The 16702-nt window shown below is 52.8% G+C and overlaps 2 protein-coding genes across 3 annotated transcripts in view; one reads left to right on the forward strand and one right to left on the reverse strand.

The window, feature by feature from the left end:
• Positions 1–204: 204 nt before the first annotated feature.
• LOC122384456 (microtubule-associated proteins 1A/1B light chain 3B-like) lies at positions 205–15023 on the reverse strand. The gene is made up of 3 exons (XM_043371848.1): positions 14640–15023; positions 13258–13420; positions 205–724 (listed from the first exon to the last, which is right to left on the reverse strand). Exons 1-3 carry the CDS (start codon positions 14680–14682, stop codon positions 556–558), a joined length of 375 nt encoding a protein of 124 aa, XP_043227783.1. The 5' UTR covers positions 14683–15023; the 3' UTR covers positions 205–555.
• A 101-nt stretch (positions 15024–15124) lies between these two features.
• The window catches only part of LOC122384452 (collagen alpha-1(I) chain-like), an 87382-nt gene continuing 85804 nt past the window's right edge, over positions 15125–16702 (forward strand). For both annotated transcript variants that reach the window (XM_043371843.1, XM_043371844.1), the window contains exon 1: positions 15125–15241. The gene's annotated coding sequence lies outside the window, so the exon portion shown is untranslated. The remainder of the gene's footprint in view (positions 15242–16702) is intronic.

The raw sequence follows: 16702 nt of genomic DNA on the forward strand, positions 1-16702 counted from the left end.
CTCTCTCTCTCTCTCTCTCTCTCTCTCTCTCTCTCTCTCTCTCTCTCTCTCTCTCTCTCTCTCTCTCTCTCTCTCTCTCTCTCTCTCTCTCTCTCTCTCTCTCTCTCTCTCTCTCTCTCTCTCTCTCTCTCTCTCCTCTCTCTCTCTCTCTCTCTCTCTCTCTCTCTCTCTCTCTCTCTCTCTCTCTCTCTCTCTCTCTCTCTCTCTCTCTCTCTCTCTCTCTCTCTCTCTCTCTCTCTCTCTCTCTCTCTCTCTCTCTCTCTCTCTCTCTCTCTCTCTCTCTCTCTCTCTCTCTCTCTCTCTCTCTCTCTCTCTCTCTCTCTCTCTCTCTCTCTCTCTCTCTCTCTCTCTCTCTCTCTCTCTCTCTCTCTCACGTCTCTGTTCCTCTTTGAAGCTGTGCGATGTTCACCTCAATTATCCAATCTCGAATATTTTTTTTTTAAGTGATCTTGAAAGAAAAATGCAATGAACGACGACATCCAATAAATGTAAAACAATGTTGTCAATGGTCTCGACCCCATTGCTGTGTCCAATCTGTGAGTGACCGGCCGGCACTCAGAGACCGCCGCCAAACACCTCCTGCGAGGCGTACACCATGTAGAGGAAGCCGTCCTGGTCCCGCTCCTGTCCGTAGACGGCTCCGACGGTGGCCGAGACGCTGGGCAGAGCGCGCTGATTCACCAGCAGGAAGAACGCCTGGCTGGGGTGCAGGCTGAGACGGCGGCTGTCGGCACAGCGGCAAGGACGCCATCAGCCGGCGGCACACAGAGGCCGGCCGTCAGCGGGCACCGCTCCACGCACAGCCAATACCCACCGACAGCTGGACGGTCACAGCCAATAACCACCGACAGCTGGACAGCCACAGCCAATACACACCGACAGCTGGACGGCCACAGCACAGCCAATACCCACCGACAGCTGGACGGCCACAGCCAATACACACCGACAGCTGGACGGCCACAGCCAATACACACCGACAGCTGGACGGCCACAGCACAGCCAATACCCACCGACAGCTGGACGGCCACAGCCAATACACACCGACAGCTGGACGGCCACAGCCAATACCCACCGACAGCTGGACGGCCACAGCCAATACACACCGACAGCTGGACGGCCACAGCCAATACACACCGACAGCTGGACGGCCACAGCACAGCCAATACCCACCGACAGCTGGACGGTCACAGCCAATACACACCGACAGCTGGACGGTCACAGCCAATACACACCGACAGCTGGACGGCCACAGCCAATACCCACCGACAGCTGGACGGTCACAGCCAATACCCACCGACAGCTGGACGGCCACAGCCAATACCCACCGACAGCTGGACGGCCACAGCACAGCCAATACACACCGACAGCTGGACGGCCACAGCCAATACACACCGACAGCTGGACGGTCACAGCCAATACCCACCGACAGCTGGACGGCCACAGCCAATACACACCGACTGGACGGCCACAGCACAGCCAATACCCACCGACAGCTGGACGGCCACAGCCACAGCCAATACACACCGACAGCTGGACGGCCACAGCACAGCCAATACCCACCGACAGCTGGACGGCCACAGCCACAGCCAATACACACCGACAGCTGGACGGCCACAGCACAGCCAATACCCACCGACAGCTGGACGGCCACAGCCAATACACACCGACAGCTGGACGGTCACAGCCAATACACACCGACAGTTGGACGGCCACATCACAGCCAATACCCACCGACAGCTGGACGGCCACAGCCACAGCCAATACACACCGACAGCTGGACGGTCACAGCCAATACACACCGACAGCTGGACGGCCACAGCCAATACCCACCGACAGCTGGACGGCCACAGCCAATACACACCGACAGCTGGACGGCCACAGCGCAGCCAATACCCACCGACAGCTGGACGGTCACAGCCAATACACACCCGACAGCTGGACGGCCACAGCACAGCCAATACCCACCGACAGCTGGACGGTCACAGCCAATACACACCGACAGCTGGACGGCCACAGCCAATACCCACCGACAGCTGGACGGCCACAGCCAATACACACCGACAGCTGGACAGCCACAGCCAATACCCACCGACAGCTGGACGGCCACAGCCAATACCCACCGACAGCTGGACGGCCACAGCCAATACCCACCGACAGCTGGACGGTCACAGCGCAGCCAATACAAACCGACAGTTGGATGGCCACAGCACAGCCAATACCCACCGACAGCTGGACGGCCACAGCCAATACCCACCGACAGCTGGACGGCCACAGCCAATACACACAGACAGCTGGACGGCCACAGCCACAGCCAATACACACCGACAGCTGGACGGCCACATCACAGCCAATACACACCGACAGCTGGACGGCCACAGCCAATACCCACCGACAGCTGGACGGCCACAGCACAGCCAATACACACCGACAGCTGGACGGTCACAGCCAATACACACCGACAGCTGGACGGCCACAGCCAATACACACCGACAGCTGGACGGCCACATCACAGCCAATACCCACCGACAGCTGGACGGCCACAGCCACAGCCAATACACACCGACAGCTGGACGGCCACAGCACAGCCAATACCCACCGACAGCTGGACGGCCACAGCACAGCCAATACCCACCGACAGCTGGACGGCCACAGCCAATACACACCGACAGCTGGACGGTCACAGCCAATACACACCGACAGTTGGACGGCCACATCACAGCCAATACCCACCGACAGCTGGACGGCCACATCACAGCCAATACCCACCGACAGCTGGACGGTCACAGCCAATACACACCGACAGCTGGACGGTCACAGCCAATACACACCGACAGCTGGACGGCCACAGCACAGCCAATACACACCGACAGCTGGACGGCCACAGCCAATACACACCGACAGCTGGACGGCCACAGCCACAGCCAATACACACCGACAGCTGGACGGCCACAGCCAATACACACCGACAGCTGGACAGCCACAGCCAATACACACCGACAGCTGGACAGCCACAGCCGATACACACCGACAGCTGGACGGCCACAGCACAGCCAATACACACCGACAGCTGGACGGCCACAGCCAATACACACCGACAGCTGGACGGCCACAGCACAGCCAATACCCACCGACAGCTGGACGGTCACAGCCAATACACACAGACAGCTGGACGGCCACAGCACAGCCAATACCCACCGACAGCTGGACGGCCACAGCCAATACACACCGACAGCTGGACGGCCACAGCCAATACACACCGACAGCTGGACGGCCACAGCCAATACCCACCGACAGCTGGACGGCCACAGCCAATACACACCGACAGCTGGACGGCCACAGCCAATACACACCGACAGCTGGACAGTCACAGCCAATACACACCGACAGCTGGACGGCCACAGCCAATACACACCGACAGCTGGACGGCCACAGCCAATACCCACCGACAGCTGGACGGCCACAGCCAATACCCACCGACAGCTGGACGGCCACAGCCAATACCCACCGACAGCTGGACGGCCACAGCCAATACACACCGACAGCTGGACAGCCACAGCCAATACACACCGACAGCTGGACGGCCACATCACAGCCAATACCCACCGACAGCTGGACGGCCACAGCCAATACACACCGACAGCTGGACGGCCACAGCCAATACACACCGACAGCTGGACAGCCACAGCCAATACACACCGGCAGCTGGACGGCCACAGCCAATACACACCGACAGCTGGACGGCCACAGCCAATACCCACCGACAGCTGGACGGTCACAGCCAATACACACCGACAGCTGGACGGCCACAGCCAATACACACCGACAGCTGGACGGCCACAGCACAGCCAATACCCACCGACAGCTGGACGGCCACAGCCAATACACACCGACAGCTGGACGGCCACAGCCAATACACACCGACAGCTGGACGGTCACAGCCAATACACACCGACAGCTGGACGGCCACAGCCAATACACACCGACTGGACGGCCACAGCGCAGCCAATACAAACCGACAGCTGGACGGCCACAGCCAATACACACCGACAGCTGGACGGCCACAGCGCAGCCAATACACACCGACAGCTGGACGGTCACAGCCAATACAAACCGACAGCTGGACGGCCACATCACAGCCAATACACACCGACAGCTGGACGGCCACAGCACAGCCAATACACACCGACAGCTGGACGGCCACAGCCACAGCCAATACACACCGACAGCTGGACGGCCACAGCACACTGCACAGCCAATACCCACCGACAGCTGGACGGCCACAGGCACAGCCAATACACACCGACAGCTGGACGGCCACAGCACAGCCAATACCCACCGACAGCTGGACGGCCACAGCCAATACACACCGACAGCTGGACGGTCACAGCCAATACACACCGACAGTTGGACGGCCACATCACAGCCAATACCCACCGACAGCTGGACGGTCACAGCCAATACACACCGACAGCTGGACGGTCACAGCCAATACACACCGACAGCTGGACGGCCACAGCACAGCCAATACACACCGACAGCTGGACGGCCACAGCCAATACACACCGACAGCTGGACGGCCACAGCCAATACCCACCGACAGCTGGACGGCCACAGCCAATACACACCGACAGCTGGACGGCCACAGCGCAGCCAATACCCACCGACAGCTGGACGGTCACAGCCAATACACACCCGACAGCTGGACGGCCACAGCACAGCCAATACCCACCGACAGCTGGACGGTCACAGCCAATACACACCGACAGCTGGACGGCCACAGCCAATACCCACCGACAGCTGGACGGCCACAGCCAATACACACCGACAGCTGGACGGCCACAGCCAATACCCACCGACAGCTGGACGGCCACAGCCAATACCCACCGACAGCTGGACGGCCACAGCCAATACCCACCGACAGCTGGACGGTCACAGCGCAGCCAATACAAACCGACAGTTGGATGGCCACAGCACAGCCAATACCCACCGACAGCTGGACGGCCACAGCCAATACCCACCGACAGCTGGACGGCCACAGCCAATACACACCGACAGCTGGACAGCCACAGCCAATACACACCGACAGCTGGACGGCCACATCACAGCCAATACCCACCGACAGCTGGACGGCCACAGCCAATACACACCGACAGCTGGACGGCCACAGCCAATACCCACCGACAGCTGGACGGCCACAGCCAATACCCACCGACAGCTGGACGGCCACAGCCAATACACACCGACAGCTGGACGGTCACAGCCAATACCCACCGACAGCTGGACGGCCACAGCCAATACACACCGACAGCTGGACAGTCACAGCCGATACACACCGACAGCTGGACGGTCACAGCACAGCCAATACACACCGACAGCTGGACGGCCACAGCCAATACACACCGACAGCTGAACGGTCACAGCACAGCCAATACCCACCGACAGCTGGACGGCCACAGCGCAGCCAATACAAACCGACAGCTGGACGGCCACAGCCGTCAGTCAATATCCACCGACAGCTGGACGGCCACAGCCAATACAAACCGACAGCTGGACGGCCACATCACAGCCAATACAAACCGACAGCTGGACGGCCACAGCCAATACAAACCGACAGCTGGACGGCCACATCACAGCCAATACCCACCGACAGCTGGACGGCCACAGCCAATACACACCGACAGCTGGACGGTCACAGCACAGCCAATACCCACCGACAGCTGGACGGCCACAGCGCAGCCAATACAAACCGACAGCTGGACGGCCACAGCGCAGCCAATACAAACCGACAGCTGGACGGCCACAGCCAATACACACCGACAGCTGGACGGTCACAGCGCAGCGAATACAAACCGACAGCTGGGGCATTCCACGACAGATCGACAAAAAAAAATCGCGAAATAACACCATACCTCTCCAATTTTAATGAAATATCGGCTATGAGGTTATCTAGCCCGGCGATTCGTGTTGTGACATTTTCAATCACATCCGTCGAATACTTTGGGAGATATTGCCCCAGACAGCTTAATGACTAGCATAAAAAACTATAAATTTTATCCACGGATATTTAGCTAAATGCTCATTAGATTCATATACATCTGCATATCCCCACAATTGAAACTAAAAAAAGATTTTTGTGATATCAATTATTTGGGAAATTTTTCGATTTTCGATTTTTTTTTTACATATAATTCATTTCTAAAAGTCAAACTTTGAGAATGTGGCCATCTTTTTTTGCAATTTATTTTTGCAGTACCTAAAAGTATTCTCAACGCATTGTCATTGAATGATGAAAAAATTAAAAAGGTGTTTTTCCTCTTAAGGTCGCTATACAGCATTGAATTTCGTCGTAGAGTGGAAAAAATAACAATAACTGTCAACTGGTTCGAACTGAGAACGGTCAAATGTGATCGAGAGCTCATTGCAACTCTGTTAATTTTTTCTAAATAGGCTTAAGACACCTACGCAAACTAAGCTAGGTCCCAAATAGTCAAAGACGTCATAATGACGTATTGTTCTCAAGAGAGCGAGGTTAAACCCCCTGTGGCCGTGGGAGCGAGTACTATCCACCTCTGACGGTTTTCTCATCACTGCTGGGGACGCAATGGCGATAGAGCGCTGATAGGTGGGACGGTCACTTTAATGAAAATGAGATGAACGCCACCATATCAGAGCTACCAAATATGCATTTTTTACGCTAAGAAGGTAAATTTCGTCGGCTCACCTATTTTTGCGTTCATTCCATTTTATCCACCCGTGGAGGGGAGGGCAACTTGGGTCCCCAAAACAAAACTACCCCATTTTTATTTTCGCATTTGGGCCACTTTATTTTGAAGCTTACCAAAATTATGCATTTTAAGGCTTAAACAAAAACAAAACATTTAGCGAAAATATTCAGTTAAGTTGTGGGGGCGGCGTCGCCCCCACGCCATCAAGTTGTGGGGGCGGTGGGGGCAGCATGCCCCATTGCCCTCACGGTTCCCGCGTCCATGAATGTAAACAACAACTTTCATGTAGTTTAACTCGTGCGCGTGCGAGTAATACGCGACTAAAATGGCTTTAAGACTTCTGGAACGCTCTGTAGTCTGTACCTACATGTTTGGTCAATTCTGAGACACCCGGTAAATGGGTATCCGGGGGAGCAGCTCGGCCAGTCACCCACTTGTAGGGGTGCTAAACATCAATTAACTCGTGCTAATGTGCACGAGTATTTTCGTTAGAAAATTGATGTGTCTGTTTTCGTCGTGATTCAAAAAATATACTTTTGCTCGCTCTCGTATAGTTACGTACGTTACGATACCTCCCTTACATGGCGCGGTCGTATTAATTAAAGTAAAAGTGTCAATATGGCGAGTGATGACCCCAGTGCCCTGCTACTACAACTAGCCACAGCGGCTGAAGAGTTTGAGGGGGCCAGCGGCGACATCAATACGCCAGCAGATGACACTGCATCAGCTGCAGAGACCTCACCGCTTTTGCTCCTGCAGCAACAGCTAACGGACCTGCGAGCATCGCTTCTCGAATCCCAGGCGCGCGAGGCCCAGCGAGATTCCCTAATGGAGCAGCTGACTCATATCGTGGCTGCCCAAGCGCCGAACACAGGCGCTCCTGATCAGTCATCGTCAAACCGCTCAGTACAGCGAGGAATCAAAAACGTCAGGCCACCGACCGGTACGTACGAGATGTCCTCCTTGGAATACCGCACGTTCTGCCGTGACTGGCGTGACTATCAGCGTCTTACACAGAACTGTAATTCAGCCACCGTGACGCACATACGTCTGATGTGTGACGCACAGATACGGCAGGCCATCGATACTATTCATGGCGATAAATGGCAGAGCTACAGCGTCGACCAGGCACTGCAGGAAATCGGCAACATCACTAAACACAGTAGCAACCCAGCTGTGGCTCGCAAACGTTTCCACGCGCTAGCACAGACGCCGACTGATCCAATCAGAGAGTTCGTCGTCCGGTGTAAGCAAACTGCCGCCGACTGCCGCTTCACGTGTCCCTCCTGCAACAGCGACCTTACCGACTGGATGCTGACTGACCAGATCACCTGCAGCGTCCAGAGCGAGGCGCTACAGCAGGGGCTTCTACTGAAGCACAGCAGCTTCTCCAGCTTCGAGGCGCTGCGCTCGTACTGTGAAGCGCATGAGTCAGCATATAGAGACAAACATGAGCTGTCGATGTCTTCCGCCACTTCTGTAGCTGCGGCCGTATCTCCAGTCGACACCGCTGAGGACATCGAACAGCCGGATCCAGATCAAGCACCCGAGCTTGCCGCCAGGATGTCCGCTCACACCCGACAGAAGCAGGGCAAATCCTATCAGCCGGCAGCCCCGTGCTCCTTCTGTGGGCGCGCTGCACACACCAAGGGTCGGCAAGGCTGTCCGGCGCACGACAAATTCTGCACCCAGTGCGGCAAGAAAGGCCACTTAAGCACTGTGTGTCGAAGCAAGACAACGCTCAGCTCGGTGCGCGTTGAGCCTAACGTCGTAGCTGGTGTCGGGCGCGGACTTTCTCGCCTGCAGCTCACTGTGATTCACCCCGGCAGCCACAAGTCGCGTGTTCTCAGCGCCATCGCCGACACCGGTGCTGAAGTCTCCGTCATGGGTCGCTCACATCTAACACAGCTGGGACTCAGCCCCAAACACTTAAAGAAGACGCCAAGACGTCTGCAGCATGCAGCCGGTAGTGGTCTGCAAGTGCTTGACACCATCCGGATGCGGCTTTGCCTTCAAGACAGGCATATCACAGAAGACATATTTGTGGTAGCGGGCGTCAGCGTCAGTGTGAGTGACGTCGTCGCTCACACACCTATTTGCCTCTCGCATCAGCATGGAAGAATCTGAGCATCGTACATGCCGGCTTTCCGTGTCACCAGATTGGCGCCATCTCTGGCGCTGATCATCCTCCTGAAAGCGCCGACATGACCGAAGACAGGCCAAACCACCTGCCTGATCGTCCAAACCAGCTCCCGTTTCCACCCACGGAGGGAAACATACCAAAGCTGGAGGCCTGGCTGAAGGATCACTTCTCGGACAGCACCTTCAACACCACGTGTCAGCCGCTCCCGGCCATGTCGGGGCCGCCACATCACATCCACCTGAAGGATGGAGCTGAGCCGTTCGTCGCTCACATACCTAACGGGTGTGCACTTAGTTTCTGGAAAAAGTTTGATTATCCGTATCTCCAAAGATATTGAATGAAACGGTTTGAAATTTTGCATAGCGAAAGATTATTGCTTGAAGCACGTGCATGCCAAATTTCATGCTTCTGTGACCATTTTTTTCATTGAGAATGGAAGGCTTAACCAAGTCAGGTGTTCGGAATTTCGTGGCGGAATTTCTAAAAACACATCCAAATTTACCGAAATGTAAAGTTGTTGCTCATTTCCGCTTGATGGGTGTGGCAAGGTCCACTATATATGCCATCATTGGAACGGTGCGAACTCGGGGAAGCGTAAAACACCTGAACAGTGGGGAAAAGTGTCGGCCTGTAGTTAAAATGCCCCGACAAAAGAGGCTCGCCTTGGTGAAAGCTGCTCGCCATCGTGTAGGTGTTTCTCTGCGTACACTGGCCCACCGTTTCAGGATTTCGCCAAATTATGTGAAGAAAATCTTGAATCAAGAAGGACTTACTTACCGAAAGAGAAAGAAGGCCCCAGAAGACAACCCAAAGCAACAGAAAACCCAGAAAACCCGGATTCGTAGACTGTCACGAGGCGTTCTCAGTGCCAGCATGGTCGAAGAAGTAGTGATGGATGACGAAACGTATTTCACCTACAAGGGCAGTGATATGCCATGCAACCAGGGCTTCTACGCTGGCCCGGGAGGTGACGCTCCACTGGCAGTGAAAACTCGGTCCGTCGGCAAGTTCCCACGTAAGCTGTTGGTATGGGTCGCCATATCCCCACGTGGGGTTTCTGAGCCAGTGATCTGTCCAAGTCGGACCAATATCAGTGGCCATGTGTACAGAGAATAGTGCCTTAAGAGGGTTCTCTTTCCATATCTGAGTCGTCACTATCCCAGGGGGGGATATGTGTTCTGGCCGGACCTCGCTGCAGCCCACTACGCGAATGCCACGCGCGAACTGCTGAAAGAGGCGCACGTGCCGTTCGTCGATCGCGAGGAGAACCCTCCTAACGTGCCGCAACTGCGACCGATCGAAGACTTTTGGGGCTTGGTTAAGCAAGAGGTGTATAAGGGAGGATGGGAGGCGGAAAGTGACGCCCATTTGAAGAGCAGGATTCGCCGCGTTCTGCGTCAGCTGGATGTGGAGGTGCCGCGCAAAATGATGAGGGGGTTGCCTCAGCGCTTGCGCGCTGCAGCCCGTTTCGGAGTCAGTAGCGCTCTCCACTAGTGACCCGTGTGGGATGGTACTCTGACAGATGTGTGTGCCAAAGCTCAACTGATTAGCTGAATAAACACCAAAGCTATGGCAACGCAAACTTTTTCCAGAAACTAAGTGCACACCCGTTATTCCAATTCCACATCACTGGAAGAAAGAGGTCAAGCGTCAGCTGGATGAGGATGTCGCCAGCGGTATCCTGAGACCAGTTCCTGCCGGTGAGCCCTCGGAGTGGTGCTTCAGGATGGTCACCGTACCGAAAAAGGACGGCAAACCGAGGAGAACGGTGGATTTCCAGCCCGGTAACAAAGCGTGTCTCCGCGAGGCCCACCATACCCCTCCACCATTCGACATGGTAAGCAGCATCCCCCCAAAAAGCTACAAGACGGTGCTAGACGCCTTTAATGAAGTCGCAAACTGACAACCTTCATCACTGAGTACGGCCGATATCAGTATCTGCGTACACCGCAGGGTCACTGTTCAGCTGGTGACGCCTACACAAAAAGATATGATGACATAGTCGCTGGTGTGGAAAGACAGTGTAAATGCATCGACGACACCCTGCTGTACGATGCAGATATCAAACAAGCGTTCTTCCACACATTCGACTACCTCAAGCTGTGTGGCAGAAACGGTGTGACATTGAACCCCGACAAGTTCAAGTTCTGTCGTCGTGATGTCGAGTTCGTCGGCTATTTCCTAGGTTGGGAAGACTACAAGCCAACAGGCGACAAGCTGTCAGCCATAAAGAACTTCCCTATGCTGGAGCAGCCATCCATCACAGACATCAGATCCTGGTTTGGGCTGGTGAACCAGCTCGCGCCGTTCATGGCCGTCTCACCCCTGATGGAACCATTCAGAGACCTTCTGAAGCCTGGAGCTTCCAAGAAAGTCTACTGGGATCAGAATCTCCAGACGATCTTGAACAAAACCAAAGAAGCCATATGCAGCATGGCGGCAAATGGACTCGCCTACTTCGACCGGTCCCGGCCAACCGCCGTGGTGACAGACTGGTCCAGAAATGGAAGTGGCTTCGTGATCCTCCAGCAGCACTGCAGCTGCGCCAAAGATCAAGCGCCGTTCTGCTGTACAGGGGGCTGGAAGCTGGCCCTCTGTGGTAGCCGCCATCTGTCTTCGGCGGAATCAAACCACTCAGCGGTGGAAGGCGAGGCACTGGCCTTGGCGTGGTGCTTCAAGAAGGCCAGGCTGTTCCTCCTCGGTAATCCGGGCTTCCTTCTTCTCGTGGACCACCGGCCGCTGGTGAAAATCCTTGGCAACAGAGCCCTCGGTGACATATCAAACCCAAGGCTGCTTCGTCTCAAGGAGAAGACGCTGCTGTTCGACTACCGAATCAAGCACTTGCCTGGGAAGCAGAATCTGGCCGCAGACACGCTCTCGAGGTCCCCAGTCGGCGCTCTAGAACCAGACAAGGATGACACGGACGTTAGTGAGGATCTGGAGGCCCTGGGCGCCATTGTGGCAGCATTAACGGCCACCTCAGAAGATGTCATAGCCATGGATCCCCAACATGTCAAAGACGCTGCGCAGTCTGACGAGCAGTATCAGCTGCTGTCTCAGAAGGTATCGTCAGACAGTTTCGCCAATACTCGGGCCCAAGAAGACCCACTAGTGCGAGACTTCTATAATGTCCGAGACCGTCTGTGCATAGCCGACGACCTTCTGATGTACGGCGTAAACGAAAAGGACCTGAGACTGGTTATTCCCAGGAACCTCCGCCGTCAGATCATCAAAAACCTGCACTCTGCGCATCAAGGCTCATCTTCCATGCTGGCACGAGCCAGACAGGTTGTTTACTGGCCCAGCTTGGAACATGACGTCCAAGACCATGCCCGGCACTGTGAGCAGTGCCGTCGCCACGCGCCGTCTCAGCAAAGAGAACCACTGCTTCCCTCCCCAGCCCCAGACTACCCGTTCCAGCAAGTGGTCGCCGACATGTTTGAGGTCAACGGAAACATGCACTTGAGCTACGCTGACCGGCTGACAGGCTGGCTGGAAGTTCACCATTTTCGCTCAGCTGTGACGTCAGAAGCGCTCTGCGGCGTATTCCGCCAGCTGTTCCACAGATGGGGCGCACCTCAAGAGCTGTCGTCTGATGGCGGACCCAACCTGTCAGGGCGGCCCTTCCAGCTGTTCCTGCGCAGGTGGGGCGTCCGGTGGCGCCTCTCGTCAGCCCACTACCCTCAGTCGAACGGCCGAGTTGAGGCCGCCGTTAAGACAGCCAAGCGCATCGTACGCGAACACACAGGAAGAGGAGGTCATCTCAACACGGATGAGGCAGCACAGGCGCTGCTGATGTACCTACAGAAATACGCCGCTATGAGACGGCGGTCGGTCCCCGGCACAGCTGGCGCTGGGCAGGCACCTCCGCGACAGCATCCCGTCCCCGTCACAGCGGTACAAGCTGAGCCCCGAGTGGTGCCGGGATCTCCGCCGACGGGAGCTCTCCATGGTCACCCGCGGCGAGAAAAGCAAGGCCGCTTATGACGTCGGCACTCGGCACCAAGGAACTCTCCGAAATGTCGGTCGGCGACAGCGTCCTCTGTCAGGACGCCAGAATCAAAGCCTGGGACTGCCGAGGTGTCATCGTAGAAAAATCTCCGTTCCGAAAGTACCTGGTCAAGATGCAGGGCACTGGCCGCGTGACGATCCGTAATCGGCGTCACCTGAAACTAGACTTACAGAAGTAATGTGCTCGTGAAGTCGGTGTGACTCTCCGACTTGGAGGGGGGCTGTAGGGGTGCTAAACATCAATTAACACGTGCTAATGTGCACGAGTATTTTCGTTAGAAAATTGATGTGTCTGTTTTGGTCGTGATTCAAAAAATATACTTTTGCTCGCTCTCGTATACGTTACGTACGTTAAGATATCTCCCTTACACCACTGACCGTATTATGCGTATCAGTTCGCCCATGGTGACGTGATCGGGCACCAGAAACTTGGTCTTGTCTATTTGCGGCAGCGACTTCTCGCCACTGAAGCGTTCGATGATGACCGGTACTTTGCTGGGGTGAAGTTCCCGAATGTGGCGGACATCGTGCACGCGTTGCTCTGTGGATGTAGAAACACTGCAGTCAGACATAGACATATTTGTCAGTCAGTGCACGCGTTGCTCTATATATTCTCATCAATGCTCAGCAAATAGCATGTAACATTTCCCCCTAAACCATCAAAGATCTCCCCCAAACCCTTGCAAAGTTATGCCGGATGTGCGCAGAAATTTTCGGCGCAATCCCGCCACTACGCCGGATATATGTATTTGGCATAACATGCATTTTTTCCAGTCTGGTGCCTGAGTGAAGATAGCACGGGCCCGTGCACACCCGAGATCTCATCAAAACCTGCCACATTTTGCAGTCTGGCTGTCGACCACCGGGCAGTCACCAGGAATCACCAGCTAGGTAATTAATCTTCATTGCCAGACAGCCTTGGAAACATACCTAGCTTTTTGATTCATGGTCACAGTTAATGTAACCGAGGGGATCCACCAACAACAACATTTATGCACCAGATTAGAAGTCATGGAATCGTCGCCTTAAGCGTATAACGGCACACCCCACACTCCCTCAAGATCACACTGAGCTCGAAGACTCTGCCGTAAAATGGAAATAGAGGAAGTTTATGGACATTTGTCAAGATAAGGTCTGATCTACAATTGTGGCTCACCTAGTAGATGCTCACCTAGTAGATTGGATAAGAGGCATGGGAGCAGGATTGCTCATAGGATGCTGCCTCTCTCACTGTTTCGACATGTGTTGGTCCAGTTTCTTCTTAAATGTACTGATGGTGCGACTCATGACCACTGTTGATAGTGATACAAATACGAAACAGCAGATATTTTAGGTTGTAGGTTAGGTTAGGTTAGGTTAGGTTGTAGTGTAGGTATGTAGGTTACAGGTTTTAGGTTGTTAGGTTGTGCTTTTATAGGTTGTAGGTTAATAGGTTGTAGGTAAGTAAGTAAGGTCAGGTTTGATTTTTTTCCTTTTATTTGCGAGACATGTATCATTTTTGGAATCAGGATGTCAAATAATGTGAAATTATGAAAAAATATCCTTTAAATCTTCTTAAGACTTGATCTTGACATTAACCAGTTTGTCATTCTTAATTTACTTTTTTACTTTTGAATCAGTTATATAAATTGCATCTTGAATACCTAGTATAAGAAGGGCAAGGACAGGAATCGTCAGCATAGGCATGGGTTTGTTGCACCTTATCCGCCTGCGCCATTCCATTTCAATTCGGGCCCACGGTTCAGTTTTGGGTTACGTACCAAGAGATCTTCTCTCCTTGAAAGTCTTCTCCACACTGCCCATGACGTTTTCTAAAAACAAATGTAGCGGTTTAAACAGCAAAGTGACTCGCCTATATAGAACCAAATCCTGGCTTATCCCTAAACACCAAACTAGAGCACAAAATCTCGCACAAAGCCTTTCAGTATCCCTTGTCGTTGTCCCTTGTCACAGCGCTCCGCACGGCGCCTGTCTCGCAGCATTCCTCGTGGAGTTTGTTATGGTGCCCAGCTGACAATTGTAAACAACTTTTTTATCCGTGTTATTCACAAAATATACTTATCAAACCAACATGTCAGACCTAATTTGTTCATTTCATGCACATGTTAACTGATAACGCTAGCTATTCCCAATATTTTGCAGAAAACGCAGAAAATAATGAACTATATTTTTGCTGTGATTTCATGTGTGTAATCATCCGCCGAGACCTGGGTAGCTAGCGCCGAGCCAATCAGATTAGGCCAATGTGTCACGTGACAAGTGTCCGGAGAATTTTCAAGATGGATACTTTCATTGAAATGTGATCCATGCGATATTGATAATTGCACGCGGATTTCTTCAATTTGGAAAGTTCAAGTACAAGGTGAGTTCCTCATACCTCTGGGGTGGTATGAGGACCTTTTCTTCGTGCATTTCGCATTTAAAAGCGAATGAATTGTGCGTGACAAATATGGCGCGCTACCGCAATGACACATTTTTAAAGTAAATTTTCCAATTGTAATATAGGTACGATACGATATGCCTGATACTGTAAGGAAATTGAAATGAATGCGCAGTGTATCTGTCTAAACCTCCTTTGTATATCTAAGTCAACTACAAGTCAGTGAGCAGGAAATCCACAGGCTTTCTTGTCCTAGCCGATTAGGTCTGCCCCTTGGTCTGCCCTAAATTTCAACAATAAGTCGAGTGTATTAGAGTCGAGAGTGTAGAGTTATTGTGTTTCAGTGGTTAATAGAAATAAAAATATCAGGAGATTGGATAGGTAATCTTAGACAAGAGCCCTTTTAGAGCAGCCACTGGAACATTCTGTTAGGAAATCAGCTGTTTGCAGGTTCTGAGGACAATTTGTTGTGCACTGATGTTGATTTTGAGATTTCAAATAAGCAATGGATAAATATCACCAATCATTTTTTCTTCAAAAATGCCCAATGCTTTGCAATCCCCACAATATGCAATCAGGGGTGTAACTTTTGCTTTTGAGATGGGGGTGCACTTGGTGATGGGGGCGACCTTCAGTGAGGATAGGGGCGCTTCCAAGGAGCATACATGGTGCATATCTCTCAACAGGCGCGCACACAGGATTTTTTAACGGGGGGGGGGGCACGACCTGCAAACTGGGGCCCTCCATGCCGAAGGACCACAGACCCCAGCCAAAAAAGCTCCCCAACGTGATTATATTTCGGTCGACTTGAAACTTAGCTTCTGTCGATACATGATAAAACAATTACTTCAGTTCCCGTTCAATTTTCAAAGCATTAAATGCTCCATTTTTGTTTACGCAGCATGTTTCATTCAAATACGATCCAGTGAGTCGTTATCACCATTTTAATGTCTCTCAATTTCGGTAAAGTGCTTCTTTAAATGCTAAAATAAAATGTTTGTTGGTATATTTCGAAATTCAGACTTAAGAATGATCACTATTTTGTGTTCCTCCAATTTAGTTTGAACACAGTCTGATGCTGCAAATGGGATTGCAGTTCATTTATATTAACCCAAGGCCCTCTATCCGGCGCACCGATAAACGGGTGTCAAGGCTTCTACTTATAGGTACAAGAACTTTTCAAATAAAATGAATATTTTTCATGTGCAATTTTAATTGTAAGAGCACTAAACACCCCAATGTTAGAGTCCAATGGTACAAAATTGGGTATTACAAAATGACATTAAATTCGTTTACACGAATATCAATCAATCAAATTTATAACGAAATTGCATTTAGCTTTTTCATTCCGAAATTTTATAGAATCGGGGTGCCCTTTTTACGCTCGGCGACTGGTGACACCCACTTTTGCTGGAATCACCTTTTTTATTGGGCGCCTTTCTT

This window comes from Amphibalanus amphitrite, unplaced genomic scaffold (genome assembly GCF_019059575.1).
Source record: "Amphibalanus amphitrite isolate SeventyFive unplaced genomic scaffold, NRLGWU_Aamphi_draft 000190F_arrow, whole genome shotgun sequence".
In the NCBI taxonomy this organism is placed as follows: Eukaryota; Metazoa; Arthropoda; class Thecostraca; order Balanomorpha; family Balanidae; genus Amphibalanus; species Amphibalanus amphitrite.

What these genes read in the sequence shown, in the direction of transcription:
- LOC122384456 (XM_043371848.1), bottom strand. Translation starts at nt 14,682, where the DNA reads ATGGGCAGTGTGGAGAAGACTTTCAAGGAGAGAAGATCTCTTG. An exon ending in CAAGGAGAGAAGATCTCTTG is followed by an intron (nt 13,421 to 14,639) that starts GTACGTAACCCA and finishes CTACATCCACAG; the next exon opens with AGCAACGCGTGCACGATGTC. An exon ending in GAACTGATACGCATAATACG is followed by an intron (nt 725 to 13,257) that starts GTCAGTGGTGTA and finishes CTGTGCCGACAG; the next exon opens with CCGCCGTCTCAGCCTGCACC.